General features: G+C 41.1%; 1 protein-coding gene across 3 annotated transcripts in view; it reads left to right on the top strand.

Annotated features, from left to right (window-relative positions):
• DCLK1 (doublecortin like kinase 1) overlaps positions 1–16,064 on the top strand; it is a 251,398-nt gene that overhangs the window by 161,717 nt on the left and 73,617 nt on the right. For all 3 annotated transcript variants that reach the window (XM_055702445.1, XM_055702446.1, XM_055702447.1), the window contains exon 5: positions 6,800–6,916. In XM_055702445.1, coding sequence (XP_055558420.1) covers positions 6,800–6,916 — 117 coding nt within the window. The remainder of the gene's footprint in view (positions 1–6,799; positions 6,917–16,064) is intronic.

The raw sequence follows: 16,064 nt of genomic DNA, 5'->3' as shown, positions 1-16,064 counted from the left end.
AAATACGTATTTTCTCTCTCACTACAAATCAGTTACACAGAGAAATCTGTAACTTCAGAAGACCTGGTTAAAATGTGTTAAAATTTAACTGTTTTGAAAGGGTGTTTCTCAGAAATATCTTTAGCTGACACTTTCCATGTGAAGCCAATACTCTGCAAATGGGCATTTTTACTTTTCTAACTGTGGAAAGGACTTGAACTTGTAAACTTCCAAAAGAGTCATTTGAAATGGGAGATGGTTGAAAACAAGTGATAGTCTTCAGACATCAAGTAGTAGTGCCAAACACCCTGAATTTGTTGGACTGTAATGTTGTCACTTCTCTTAGACTGGAATAAAAAAAATAATAAATGATGGAATGCCTGTGTACTTGATGCTTGGGATGATGTTAATATTTACCATCTGGATTGGATGGGAAGTCTGTTTATTCTCAAAGAACAAGATGATTTTTAATAGGTAATACGACAAATACTACCTCTTTGGGCTGGACAGGAAAGCATGCCATTGATCCTGCTGAACGGAACACTTAAGAACTGATTAATTTGTACTATCCTCTCATTTCATCTCCAATTGCATGAATAAAACAATGTCAAGAAAAATGCCACCCAATAAGATAAAGTAAGGCTCTTCAGTAAGAATTTCCCCCCCAGCTTCACCAGGGGCATTAGAGGGATATCTTCTGTTGTTAGAGTATATGACCAGTAAACAAGCTTTTGTCACGGAAAGAAAAAGCAAAGGCAGGACACGTTTCTTTGTTTCATGAATAATAATGCCGAGGCCATACATAAAAATAATATAGTTGATTGCAGTTGTAATCAGTTGTATCATGTTAGCCATTTCCAGTTAAAAGTAACTTTATGATATTTTGGTCAGTGCAGCTAGTGTGGTAAACCTGCAGTAGGGGGGGTGTTCTGAGTATAGGGTTAAACTAATGAATAGCATTGGAACAGCTTGGGTGAAGTATATTGAGCAAAAAAGTGAGAAAATCTCTGGAAGTGAAGGGGAGTATGTGGCAAGACGCACAAGACATACATGTTAAAGACCGTGTGCTAGCAGTGTGTTTTAGCTAATGACAAAGTTCATATTTCAACTCATTCTTCAAGTCTCTTAAAATATTTTCTGATAACGCAATTTCAGCTTCAGAAATTAATATTTTACACATGCAAATTCATTCACATCGGTTCGGTAGGAAATATTTCAGATTCATTTAGGCAAGCAGGTTTTGAAGAAGTCTTCTAATTTTGGCTGCCTACAAATGCAGAGTTGGAAAATAATTAGATATTGTGCCTTGTCAGAGAAGCTGTTGCAGTGATGAAAAATGTTTTTTAACTCCTCATTATCACTGCTGTGGGGTGGTACTTTTCATGATAGCAGATTCCTTCTCTGTTGAAAAGTAAAATTTAACATCATAGTGTTTGTATAGCCAAAATATTAACATGGAAGTCTGTGTGAGATGATTCTGACAAAAAGGTTAGCACTTGGAGAAGGCAGGAAGATAAAATCTACTCATACACAGTAAGATTATGAAATACAGCAAAAATCTTGTGTTACTGTTTGTATTGAGTAAAAGAGCCCATCCCCATCCAAAGATACTGCTTCTATTAGGGTACCTTCACCAGTACTCAAAATCTATAATTTATATCTGGTCATTCATGAGTAAGATTCATCTTTTCTAACTTACAGGTTCCTAAGATAGGTCACATGTTCCATGGAGTGTGGAAGGACCATGGGGGGAATAGTTCATACGTATGCATCATATTTTTAGCTGTCTTGTACTTGATGAGTTCAATCCTCCCAACAGTGTCTTTAAGTTATGTAGATAGGAGCACGTTTGAAGATAAAGTAGGAAATACTTGAAGCAACATTTTGATTATAGATAAATTCTGTTTACCTTTTAAGAAAATCTTTCTGAGTGACTTCACTGAATTTAGAAACAAATAAGAATTTTGAAAGTTATACATTAGAGCAGAATGAGATATTAGTCATAGTACAGGAATTCATGAATACCTTCCTTATTTCTGGCTTTTGCCTTGTCAGTAAATACTTATCCCAGTTTCAGAAGTGGAGGATGATACTTTACATGAAGGAAAATCTAGCTTTTTCTATATTTTATACCCCAGTCAAAGCATGTTTCTTGGCAGAAAAAAAAAAAAAAAAAAGGATGTTTAGGTATTTGCTGTCACAAATATGCAGCACAGAGTTGAAATAAAGTATTCCTAATCTTTGTCATGAGTGGAGGACAAGTTACTGGTAAGAAATCAAATCAGAAGATAAAATGTCTCCAAAAAAAAATGCATTTACAGTGGCAGATAGCTTAGTGCATGGGATAAAATGTCAGGATTTTGTATTCTATGCATACATCACTGTCCATCTGCATCAGGAACACATTGAACGTGAAGACATGCAGAACAAAATTTAAGTAGGCACAACCATGACAATAGAAGGTTTGAAATTACTTAAACCTCTGTGAAATACCCTAGATCCCTTTCATTTCTGGAAACTATGATAGTTACCCTTTTAAACATGTAATTACAAGTCATAGCTGCCACTGATTTGTCAGTAGGGTTGGGTGAATTTCAGTCTATTTCAATGCCACTAGACAGGATGGTACCATTTCCCTTTTGCCGAAGAGTGAAACTTAGTTCTGCAAACAGAAGATTACTGGTTTTAATTGAAGGCATGAATGCAGCTGAAAAGTAAAATCTTATTAGCTGCATTAAGTATTAGCAACATGGAACAAATTACTCTTAACATTAAAAACTAAAATCGGTACTGCATTTGGGGTAATGATCTACTGATTGGCCTGAGGACACTGCTAGTGAGGCTAATGTCTTTAAGCAGTGGTAAAAGGTACCAGCTTAAGACTTACAGTAAAGTGGCTTACCAACAACCACATACATCCTTGATCTTCCTTCCTTGCTTATCTGTAGGATACAGCTGTTGCTTAAACCAAGTTAAATGTTCCTGTCTTAGAGAAACAGATTGACAGGGATACCAAAAAAAGTAAGTATCTGTCCTCTACACAGAGGCCTCAAAAAAAAAAAAAAAAAAAAAAAGCAAAACAGTACATAGAATGATATTTTAGCCCAGAACTCATGAAGCCCATACAGTCAACTTCTGTATTGCTGACAAGGAAGCCTTTTTGATCTCCTGGTAGTTTAGATAACTTTTCAGTGTTCTCTCAAAACATGTTAAATTTGTTCGTTTTATGACACTTTTATTGCAGATTAGTTACTCTGTATTGCTTTCTTGGCATTGTAAAATCTACCGAACATACAAGCTAATGAAACATCTTGGAAATGAAACATCACAGACCTGGAGACTGGAGGCGTTATGATGCTGTGTGTTAACATCCCTGAATTACCTCATGCTTACATTTTATCCATTTGACAACAGGAAGAATCAAGAGCTCACAAGTAAATATGCTAGGGTTCCTCCTAGTTGTACCAGTTCCTACCGCTCATTGAAACCACCATGCAATCTCAGGAACTTTGTGTTTCTTGTCTTGTCCCTATGGTGTCTCAGTGATGTCAGATCATAGCCTTGGGATATTTCCCCTTTTTTTCTCAGCTGTACTGTTCTTAATGTCCATCAAATGCCTCAGACTGCTGTGGTGATATTCTACACTGTAAAGGGACTGCAGTGTCACATCGTTAGTCTTGCTGCCGATTGTTTGTACTTCTTTCTCCCACTTTTTAGTTCTGTCTGTATTTATACAATAGAACATCTTATTGCAAGATGTTTTGGCTGGAAGAACATTCTTATTTATCTAGTATTCTGAGGTGGAAAGCAATAAAGCCTACGATCAAACCTTAAAAGTTGACCTTCTTTTGCTTCACGTTACCATGGGTGTCATCATTTTGTTCCTTTAATCTTAGTCAGTCGATGGTGGGAGGAAGGACTGGGACTTCATGATACATTTCTTCCCCACTGAACATAATCAGAAACACTTAGTGTTTCTTCTTGGCTGAGCATGCCCACATGAGTGAAAAGGCACTATAACTCTCTTCTGTCAGGAGTTCAGATCTATTTCTGATATAGTTTTGGCATCAGAAGAAAATCAGGGGAAAAAATGTTCTTCTATTTGATGGCTTACCAAGGATCCATTGTATGGTTATCAGAATACTGTTGATGAGGAAAAGATACATATTTATTTCCTTACCAGGATAGATTCTGTGTAGAACATGTGGTTTTAAAAAACACACTTTTTTGTTTAGTTTTCCCTTCTTCTTTATGTACACATAGTTCTACAGCAACAGGCAGATAATGGTAATGTCTTAGAGGAGACAAGCAGTGGTTATGTGGTTACTAAGTGGGATCCTTGCCTACAGTAAAATTTTAGTTTTCCATACTAAATGTTACAACAAAATTGCATACATAAACTGTTCATGGGAGCTGAGACCTGTTTACAACAAGCAGCATGGTTACATTCGACTCATAACTGGAAATCATTTTAGACTCTGTAACTAGTCTTGCCACAGTCTTGAAGACATGAGTTGCCTGACCCTGGAGCACTGAAAGCTTGTGCACGTCGTTCTCCACAAGTCATACCGCTGCCCATTTATGAATAAAAAAATAAAAGAAGGGTTGTCTTGAGTATTGTCCTCAATAGCATTGTATCAGTAGGATGGAAAGATAACCGTGACATGCATTTATTTGCCTCTTCTTTTCTTTTGTACCACTTTCCGCCTGGTCCTTTCCAATACTAGGAGAGAAAATACGCATTCAAATACAGAATCTTATCTCTAACCTCATTCTAACTCTGGGTGCTTAGAAGGTATTGAGAGAACTTGAATGCGTATTAGTACTTGTAATAAGATGAGAGTTAAGCTTTAGTGCACAGCACAAATTGCAAGAGAGGGATGTAGATAATTGTTTTCTTTACATGTTGGAAACAGGAAACATAGTAAAGTATATTACAGAAAGTACCTGGCTGTTTTACTCATGGGCTCTTAAGTTTTTCTACTAAGCAAATAATTACGTTCTAATGGGTTTAGCTTGAATGAGTCATTCTACTTCAGTCTCATTTGTTGACCATTAGAGTATTCAGTTCCCAAATGATTCCTGTGAATGGGGCCTGCACTGGGATCATGTCATCGTTTTCCAAGATCAAACAAACTGGCAGTTAGGTGTTCAGGACATTCTAAATCTTTGTTTACAAGAAAGGTAAAGAACCTGTTTACATTTCACATGGATAGATAGTTTCTGGAGCACCTGTTTATGCCAGCAAATCGTTGTAAGGTTCCTGTTGTAGTTGCCCAGTAGAATCTAATTGAAAGCTTTCATCTGATTCCTCCTGTTTTCAGCTGATACTTTCCTCTTACAACAGAGTAAATGTTTCTCTACGTTTCTACTCATCATTCATATAAAACGAGAGTAGTCATAAATGAATCACATGAAATGTCAACAGAAAGAAATTAGCTACTATTTGGCATTAGAAAGGTCAGAGATTTGGGGATGAGAAGCTTCTTTGGGAAGACCAGGGCGTTTCTCTGGTCCTCTCAGCTCTTAGCTGTGCTGGGTGTTCCCTCAGTAACACATCAGTTCTTGCTTCTATTTCCTTCAATAGCCTGATGAAAAACAAGGGCAGCCAAGAGAAATACATTTCATGATGTCATTCTCTGGTGGATATGTTTAAGTTAATGAGTTATGCTCAATTTTATTTCTTTGTTCTCTAATCTGTCTAAACTATGTTACAGGCTCCACTGATCATCTGTGAAGACTAAATAATGTGCAGGCTTGTACATGGTATTTTCTGAGTAGGAAGAAAAAAATATTGTTTATTTCTCTAAACCTGTGTTGAGGAACCTTAAACATAGGAAGACAATGGGAAGCAGGTTGATACAGAACTAAATGTTTACTGATGTATTTTTAAATAAGTGAAGTATACTGACATTGTCAGGTGAAGAGAGTATAAACATTGCTGCAGACTTCTAATTGTATATTGGCTAAGAAGTGGATTATTTTTTTTTTTTTTTTTTGCCCAACTGTATAATATGTCTGGTGATTAAGTTAGTATCCATTATGAGTGCAAGACATCAGCATTATGCACACTAAGTTCTTTCATCCTCGGGCCAAGAACCATTTTGCAGGCACAATGCAAGAATGCCTACAGAGCTGTGTGGGTGTATATAAACTCTAACCTGAACATCTTGCTGTGTTCTCAAGTGGGAGTGTAATTTCACCTCTTCATTGATTTTACTGATGTCTCTTATGAGCAAGTAGAGCTGTTTCCCTCAACCTGTGATGAGTTGCCTGTGCTATACAATGTGGGCTGTTGCTCACCAGAGGATTAAGCAGGAACAACAAACATGCTTCACTTTCTTCAAACCTTTCATGAGTGACAGACACCTGCGTCATCTTGTACAGTCTTAACATTTTGATATATAAAAGCAGCTTTCCAGTTCTTCTAGAAGAGGCTGCCTAGGTTAACAAAAAATGCTTACATTGCATTTGGATCATTTACAAAAAACCACTGCATTACTTAGGCTGAAATCTTCAGAAACAAATAAATTTTATGTGTATTCTCAGCACTGTTAAATTAAGCTGTCCTAAATACTTGCAGTAACCATGGTATCTAAAAGTCTGGATTACTGCAGCAGTTCTTTATCTGGGATGTGGTACATACTGTACTTGGATTTTAATGGAGCCATTTATACAGATTTTATATTTTCTCATAAAACTCTTCAAGATGAATGAAAACAAGTGTGGGCTAAATGTTTGTGCTTTTCAGTGCTCTTTCTGTTATAGAATCTTGCTGGCTTTCTTAATTGCTAACTTATGTAGTTTCTTTGTCTTTTAGAATGTCGGGTGGTGAAATCCACTTCCTATACCAAAATAGCTTCAACTTCGCGTAGGAGCACCACCAAGAGCCCGGGCCCATCCCGACGCAGCAAGTCTCCTGCTTCTAGTAGCTCAGGTAAAGCATGCAAGAAATCTTCCTTAAAAAAAAACAACCAATTTGTTTCAATACAATTGGCAATGTGCTTGAAGTGCCATGATTCTGTGGAAAATCATTGTATGTGTGAAACAGTTGATAGTAAAAATTCACTTGTTTTCTAAGTTGCATCTGCGATGAAGTGATTTCCCAATATAAAATAATTCTCCAGTTTTATAAATCATATTCTGGCATACCATGGTTCAATTTACTTTATTTTCCATGCATGATTTTGCTGCCAATACATAAAGACTGACATAAAGAGATATTCTTTTTACTAGGAACTTAGTAAGTATAATGCAGGAAGTAGTCCAAGTTATGCAGCATAGGATCTGTGTCTGCAAAAGGTTGATTTCATAATCTTTATTTTGTATTTTGTTTCTGAAGGAGTTGAGAGGCAGCAGTGAGAAAAGGATAGGTTAAAGGCAATGAGGATACTGAGGAAAGGGGGGCAGGGCAGAGAAAGAATGCAATTACAGATGTGAATGTGAGGTGCAAAGATAGCTGAGGAAGAAAAAGTCAGAGCTGACTGAACAAGCCAGTGGAACAGGCTGGAGAAGACACAGCAAAAAGCTTTAAGAAGCTCAGTCTGAAGCGCCTTGCTTTGGCTGCCTTTGCAGCTGCTCCCATGAAGTAGTCTGTGACTAGTTCCCCCCTGCTGCTTTTTCCTAAGCAAAACAAATAAATAAACAAAAAAAAGTGCATTAGATAATTTGCCACTATTGGTGCTTGAAAGTACTTGGTGTGCACCAGTTGAGTAGACCCAATCCAGCATTTGCAGCACTGCTTGTGAATATGGATTTTGTAAAAGGTGAACAAGAGGTCTGAAAGCCACCTCACTCTTCATGCAGGAAGTCTTCCGCCGACAGGGAAGCGAATTTCATACTGGGACCTGCATCCAGCACTGAAAGGTCTTTATGGGGAGGTGGTGATCAGAATGGCCCAGGTGCTCCTAGCTGGTTTCAAAGAGGGGAGACATGGACCAACTGGAAACATATTTTTCATAAGAAGACTAAGCTGAGAAAAAAAAAGGTCCTTGCTCAGGGAAGGAGGGAAGTGGGAAAGACACAATGAGAGAGGTGTAGACACAGGTAACAGGGCTGGGAGGCAACATGCCTCCTATACATCCTAAGAACAGCTGAAATAGAGAAACCTGAAAAGAGGTAATGGGAAGAAGTATCAATTGTGAGGAGCAAGCCCACAGTAGCTCTTTCTTAGACATGTATTAAGCAGATTTCTTTCTAGCTAGGTGGAACAGTTAAATTAAACTTTAGCAAGGGAGACCCAGTTTGCTGTGTGAATGTTACGGACTCTTTCTGGTTTTTGTCTAATGAATATTCATTTGGGAGCACAGGTAATGGACAGTGAACCGTGTATGTTCATTTCTGTGTGGAACTGTCTTGCTATGCATAACAAATGTTTCTGCCAGGGGACTAGCAACATTTTTGTCGTGTTGGCTATGTGATAACTTGTTGGTTTTGGTCCTGAGAGAAATTGTACTGTTTTTACTTAAACATGCAGAAGTGTAGGTCAGTAAATCTTAATTTCCTGCAGTTCAATTTTACAAGGGTCTGAGCAGAATACCATTACATGTTCAATTACTGCAAAAGACCAGGAGATTATTTTACAGCTGGTGAAAAAAAGGAATGTTTTCTGTATGCCACAATAATAATTAATATATCATTATATTTATAACAAGGAAAGAAACATTATAGTGGAAATATTAAAAATGCAAAGCATTTTGGATGGTCCTGTGCTGATGACGCATTTCCCATCTTTAAAATATGTTACGTGAAACCACTACATTTACAGGAACATACTAGTATGTCAAAAGATATTCTATGACCTTGCCTATTGGACATAATAATTTCCACACTGTAATTAAGATTTTCTTAGAGAAAAACATAAGACAAAGCCTGACAAGAATGGATAGGATGCTGGCAGATCAGTCGGTTAGCTGATAGGAGCCTGGGTGAAGAACTGGCTGAAGGGCAGGGCTCAAAGGGTTGTAGTAAACGAGGCTACATCTGGCTGGTGACTGGTCACCATCAATGTTCCTCAGGGTTCAGTTCTAGGGCTGGTTCTGTTCAATATTTTTATTGATGATCTGCATGCAGGAGTTGAATGCAGCGTTAGCAAGTTTGATGATGATACCAAACTGGGAGGTGCTGTTGACTCTCTCAATGAACAAGAGGCCTTACAGGGGGATCTAGATAGGTTGCAGCATTGGACAATGATTAATGGGATGAAATTTAACAAGAACAAAAGCCAGATTCTGCACCTGGGACTGAGTAATGCTGGGCACAAGTACAAATTGGGAGAGGAGTGGCCGGGACAGCCCTGCAGAAAGGGATCTGGGCGTGCTGGTGGGCAGCGGGCTCAGCGTGAGTCAGCTGTGTGCCCTGGCCACCAGGAGGGCAAACCGCACCCTGGGGTGCATCAGATGCAGTGTGACCAGCCGGTCAAAAGAGGTGATGATCCCGCTGGATTCAGCACTGGTGCAGCCTCACCTTGAGTGCTGTGTGCAGTTCTGGGCACCACAATTTAAGAAGAACGTTAAGGCACTCGAACGTGTCCGGAGGAGGGCAACAAAGCTGGTGAAAGGGCTGGAAGCCATGTCCTGTGAGGAGCGGCTGAGGATTCTGGGCTTGTCTTGTTAGGAGAAAAGGAGACTGAGGGGCGACCTCATTGCTCCCTACAGCTTCCTGAGGAGGGGAAGTGGAGAGGGAGGTGCTGAGCTCTTCTCACGGGTATCCAGTGATGGAGCACATGGGAACGGTTCAAAGCTGGGTGAGGAGAGGTTTAGAGTGGACATTAGGAAGCATTTCTTTACCGAGAGGGTGGTCAAACACTGTGTGGTGGGTTGACCCTGGCTGGACCCCAGGTGCCCACCAAAGCCACTCTGTCACTTTCCCTTTCAGCTGGACATGGGACAGAAAATATAATGAAAGGCTCATGGGTCGAGATAAAAACAGGAACATCACTCAGAAATTATCTTCATGGGCAAAGCAGACTTAACTTGCAGAAAATGGGTGGATCACAAGACAGGGACTGGGGGAGCAAAATCCCTCCTACTGTAAGAGAAGATCAGGTTTGTGACCACCTGAGGAACCTGAATATACATAAGTCTATGGGACCTGATGAGATGCATCCCAGAGTCCTGAGGGAACCAGCTCATATCGTTGCCAAGCCAGTCTCCATGCTAATTGAAAAGTCATGGCAGTCAGGTGAAGTTCCCAGTGACTGGACAAAGGCAAATACTGCACCCATTTGTAAAAAGGGTAGAAGGGAGGACCCTGGGAACTGCCGACCTGTCAGCCTCACCCCTGTGCCTGGGAAGATCAGGGAACAGCTCCTCCTAGAAGCTGTGCCAAGGCACATAGAGGACAAGGAGGTGATTTGAGACAGCCAGCATGGCTTCACCAACAGCAAATCTTGCCTGACCAACCTAGGGGACTTCTATGATGGAGTGACTGCATCAGTGGAACAGGGAAGAGCTGCAGGTGTCATTTGTCTGGAATTCTGTAAGGCCTTAGTCTCGGCCCCCCACAACACCCTTCCCTCTAAATTGGAGAGATATGGATTTGATGGGTGGACTGCTTGGTGGATAAAGATTTGCTTGGATGGTTACATTCAGAGGGTGGTGGCCAACAGCTCGATGTCCAGCTGGACATTGGTGACAAGTGGTGTGCCTCAGGGGCCAATACTGTTTAATATCTTCTTCAATGACACAGACAGTGGGATTGAGTGTACCCTCAAAAAATTTGCAGATGAGACCAAGTTGAGTGATGTGGTCGACACACCTGAGGGACAGGATTCCATCGAGGGGGACCTGGATAAGCTCAAGAAGTGGGCCCATGTGAACCTCATGCGGTCCAACAAGGCCAAGTGCAAGGTCCTGCACCTGGGTCAGGGCAACACCAGGTATCTATACAGGCTACAGAATATTGAGAGCAGCCCTGCTGAGAAGGATTTGGGGGTGTTGGTGGATGAAAAGCTGCACATCAGCCAGCAATATGCATTTGCAGCCCGGAAGACGAACCATATCCTGGGCTGCATCAAAAGAAGTGTGGCCAACAGGCTGAGGGAGGTGAATCTGCCCCTCTGCTCTGCTCTGGTGAGACCCCACGTGGAATACTGCATTCAGCTTGGGAGTCCTCAGCACAGGAAAGAGATGGACCTGTTGGAGCGGGTCCGGAGGAGGGCCACAAAGATGATGAGAGGGATGGAGCACCTCTGCTATGAAGACAGGATGAGAGAGTTGGGGTTGTTCAGCCTGGAGAAGAGGAGGCTGTGGGAAGACCTTGCTGCAGCATTTCTATACTTAAAGTGGGCTTAGAAGAAAGATTTTTAGCAGGACCTGTTGTGATAGGACAAGGGGTAATGGTTTTAAATTAAAAGAAAGTAGATTTAGGCCAGCTATAATGAAGAAATTTTTCTGCAATGGGGGTGGTGAAACACTGGCAAAGTTTGCCCAGAGAGGTGGTAGATGCCCCATCCCTGGAAACATTCAAGGTCAGTCTGGATGGGGCTCTGAGCAACCTGATCTAGTGGAAGGTGTCCCTGCTCATTGCAGGGGCATTCACCTAGATGACCTTTAAAGGTCCCTTATAACCCAAACCATTCTATGATTCTGTGAAAATTTATTTAATTTATTGCCAATCAAGACAGAGTGTGGTAATGAGAAAACAATTTTTTTTTAAAAAAAAAAAAACACCTTCCCTTCACCCCTCCTTTCTTCCTGGGCTCAACTTCTGATTTTCTCTCCCTCCTCCCTGCCAGCGGCACAAGGGGATGGGATACGGGGCTGCGGTCAGTTCTTCACATGCTTTTTCTGCTGCTCCTTCCTTCTCAGGAGGATTCCTCATACTCTTCCCCTGTTCCAGCATGGCGTCTCTCCCATGGGAGACAGTTCTCCACAAATTTCTCCAGCATGAGCCCTTCCCACAGATTACAGGTCTGTGGTCTACACAAACAGCTCCAGCCTGGGTCCCCCCAGGGTCCCCAGCCCCACCAGCAAACCTGCCCCAGCCCAGGCTCCTCTCCCCGCGGGGCCACAGGCCCTGCCAGGAGCTGCTCCAGCGTGGGCTGCCCACAGGTCACAGCCTCCTCGGGCACCCACCTGCCCTGGTGTGGGGTCCCTCACAGGCTTCCACGTGGAGATCTGCTCTACCGTGGGCCTCCATGGGCTGCAGGGTGCAGCCTGCCTCACCATGGTCTCCACCATGCGCTGCAGGGAAATCTCCACTGTGGCGTCTGGAGCCCCCCCCTGCCCCCCGGAGCACCTCCTATCTCTCCTGCACTGACTTGGTTGTCTGCAGACCTGTTTCTTTTACATATCTTTTCTGGCTGATGCTAGTCTTGTGCAGGTTTTTTTCCCTTAAATACGCTATCCCAGAGATGCTACCACCATCACTGATGGGCTCGGCCTTGACCAGCAGCGGGTCCATCTTGGAGCCAGCTGGTGTCAATTCTGTGGGACATGTGGGAAGCTTCTAGCAGCTTCTCATAGAAGCCACCCTTGTAGCCCCCCTGATACTTTGCCACACAAACCCAGTATACACTGGAACAGGCTTCCTGGAGAGGTGGTCGATGCCCCAAGCCTGTCTATTTTTAAAAGGCATTTGGACAATGTCCTTAACACACTTTAACTTTTGGTCAGCCCTGACTGGTCAGGCAGCTGGACTAGGTGATCACTGTAGGTCTCTTCCACCTCTTCTGTTCTGTTCTGTTCTGTTCTGTTCTGTTCTGTTCTGTTCTGTTCTGTTCTATTCTGTTCTGTTCTGTTCTGTTCTGTCCTTCTATTCTATTCCAGTCTAGTCTAGTCTAGTCTATCTTCTTACCGCTTAAAAAGGATAAACAATTCAAAATGTTTCTATAAAAGTTAATTTTTGTGGTGACAATGGATCTCACTTGGCTGTCTGTAGCTCTTGTGTGCAGAAAGCCTGCAAATACTGAAGTCAACTTGTGTGGATGCTATGGGAAGTCTATTTCTAACCTTCCATATATGAGTCTTTACATCAATATAACTGTCATAAAAGGAAGCGATATTACACTAAGTGGCCACTTGCCCTCAAGAATTGTTTTTAGATAATGTAAAATTAACAATAATCAATGAATAGATTTTAAAAACAAGCAGTTTGATATTATATACTTCATTTAAAAAAAACAACAATGGAAAGAAGAAGCACTAACTCATATGTTAGACAAAATACAAAGTTCTCCCATGAAATGCAGAAAATATGTAGAGATTTCACTATTCTGCCATCTAGTAGGCCTAAAAATACTGCCTATTTATTGGGATTATGTACCTGTGACAGTAGCAAAATGAAGGAATTACCATCTAGTGCACGTATGAACAGATAATTTTTTCCATGGTGTGTCTACATTAAACATCTTGGTATTAGTGAGTATCCTAAATGACTAGTGCATAACTGGAAGTTATGCTTTTGTTGTCATGTTTTTACTGCTAAGTGTATATACATCTGGGGGGGGGGTTTATTTATTTTTTTATTCTATGCCTTTAAACCGCTTTCAGTTCATCTTTACTGTTAGGGATTTTTTCTTTCATTAGGGATAAACACAAAACATACTCAAGAAAATAGCAGATTCTTTGCTCAGATCAAATCCAATACATACACATTCTAAAAATGAAAAGATGTATCATTTTGTGAAGAGTTTTATCACAAAAAAAAGTTGAGAAAAGTAGGGATAAGGGCAGGCAGAAAGTGTTATCAGTAGCATACCCTTGAGAAAAAGCTAAGCAATCTCTATGGACAAGAGCATGTTGCTAATTAGAAAGAATCTGATCCCTCTTATTTGATTCTTGCTGCATTTTGAAAAGTTTGTGCGTTCTTCCTATGCAAAAGGATCAGATGCCTGCCTTGGTCATCAGTTCATGCCCTATTAAGATAAGACACATGGATACACATACTACACATGAGCCCTAAAAAGAAAGTTGCATAGATGAAGACTATGTTAAAAAAATGTAAAAATGTCGAAGTTGGATATTAAAACTGATAAAGTCCTGAGATGAATGGATGTCCTTGACTTACCCTTAATTCTCTCCTGTATGCATTTGTAGTATGGTAGAGTCTTTAATGTAGATATTCAACATTATTTTTCTTCTCATCCAGCACAGGATAGCTGATCGGGATTCATCATTATTAGAGTTAATGAAGGATATTATAAGAGTCTTTGGGTTATTCCCCTATTGTTAGAGAGATGGATGTGTCAATGAGGGTAGGACATGGTCTGGTTTGGTTTAAGCACTTATATACCACCCTCAAGAACTGTTTCCCATGTTTGACACAGAATTTCAAGTGGCACATGAATTAAAGCCACACTTTGGCTTGAACTAAATGTTTATAAATGCGGTGAAGTCCATGAGTTCCTTGGTCTGAGCAAATAGTAGTGTGGTGTGATGAACTTTCCCAGATTTGTCCCAATAGCTTCTGAAATTGCTCACAGAAATTGAAGGGGTTATTTTAAGGGGTTGGCTGGTTTTTTGGTTTTCTTTAATATCTGTGTCTCATTTTTGCATCTCTAAGTCTGGAGCAATACCATTTTACCAGAACTGGTGCTTTGAAGATAATTTCAGTAGTGTTCACAGATGATTTTTAGAGAAAATTCTGCTTGAAGGCCCTTGCTTTCTGCTTCAGTCTCCCCTTGTTGTAGTGGCCCCTGACTGCGTGTGGGAGCAGGCAAAGGACCCTGAGTGTCTCCCTTCCTTGGCGAGCCCCCAGCCATTGCTCCAGAGAACTATTTCCCTTGTCTTCTCATCTGGTACTATGGGCAAAGGGTTCTTAGTGACATTCCCAAGGATCTTAGATAACCTTCACCCACTGGGGTTGCCTTTATCCCTCCATTGCCTGTAAGGGAAGCATCCTTGGCAAGCCTGAAAGCCCCATACAGACCTACCCTAAAAATAGTGTCAGGGTTTGCAGGTACCTGGCCATGGCAGTAACAGCATGGGAACAGAAAAATAAAAAATACTGTCCCACAGGCTCTGGGACACCCTGGCACAGCAGGATGGGGGAAAAGGTGGAGCTTCAGGTGGCAAGCAGGCTGCAGGGTTGCAGACAAAGACCCTTAGCAATACTGGAGACTGCACTAGCACTCAGTGCCACGCAGGTGCAAATCTGTACTCTGGTTAACTGAGGGCAAGGTAATGGGTCACTTTGTAAGGGAACGGGAGACACACACCCCTCACCCTTTTGAGCATTACAGCCTACAGTGAGCAAAAAAGCTGCATGTGCTTTTACACCATTTCTTGACATATTTAAGAGGAATGTATGCTCCTCCATAGGTGGTGGTCACCTTTCTTCCATCCTTGCTTTTCCCTTTTTGTAATTTCTTAACAGAGCATGTGTTTAATGTGCTTATATTCTCCTGGTAGCCTCCCTGACTCTGAAAGCAGATGCATCCTATTTTTATATAAAAACACAGAATACTTTTTTCTTAAAAGAGTACATGCAAGCTAGGAAGATCTGTGGTAAGAGCTGACTTCTCCATTATTATGTTTTGTTCAGTTTTTTATTTACATCTGACAGTGTTTCAAAACAGTACCACAAGACAAGTCTCACTGCAGGAGGATAGCTTCCTGATTTTTTACAAATGCATTTGAGGTATTGTCTGCTTCAAAATGCTTTCAGTCTAAATAGAGGAGAGAAGCAGGAAACAAGGCAAAGGAGAGAAGCAGAGAAAAGTAGTGTGACCTCCCAGGCAAGCAGAGGGCTGAAGTCTGGTTCCAAGTGCAACAGATAATCCTGCCTCTATTTAATTTTCCTGATGTCTTCTTAAAGGCTGTAAAACACCTTAATGGTTGGGGTTTTTTTGTTGGCATCAGATATTATTTGGGAAAGGACATCATAAAGGAGACATTGAGTTTCAGTGAGGCCAGGTATCAGCCTGATGCTGGTGACTGAAAATTATGAATGTCTGAAAGCTATTCAGTAGCTGTTGGCTTCTGTCCAGCTACCAATTAACACCATTGATGTCAGCCTCAATGCAGGTGAAGAGGTAACAGATTTGCAGAACACAGCGCTTACTTCTTCATGATCATTACTTTTAATCAAATCAAGAGCAGCATGAGATGGCTGGAATTATTGTACCTTTTTCTGTTAAATTA

Source organism: Falco cherrug, chromosome 2 (genome assembly GCF_023634085.1).
Source record: "Falco cherrug isolate bFalChe1 chromosome 2, bFalChe1.pri, whole genome shotgun sequence".
NCBI classification, from domain to species: domain Eukaryota; kingdom Metazoa; phylum Chordata; class Aves; order Falconiformes; family Falconidae; genus Falco; species Falco cherrug.
This window is presented reverse-complemented; position numbering and strand designations above follow the sequence as displayed.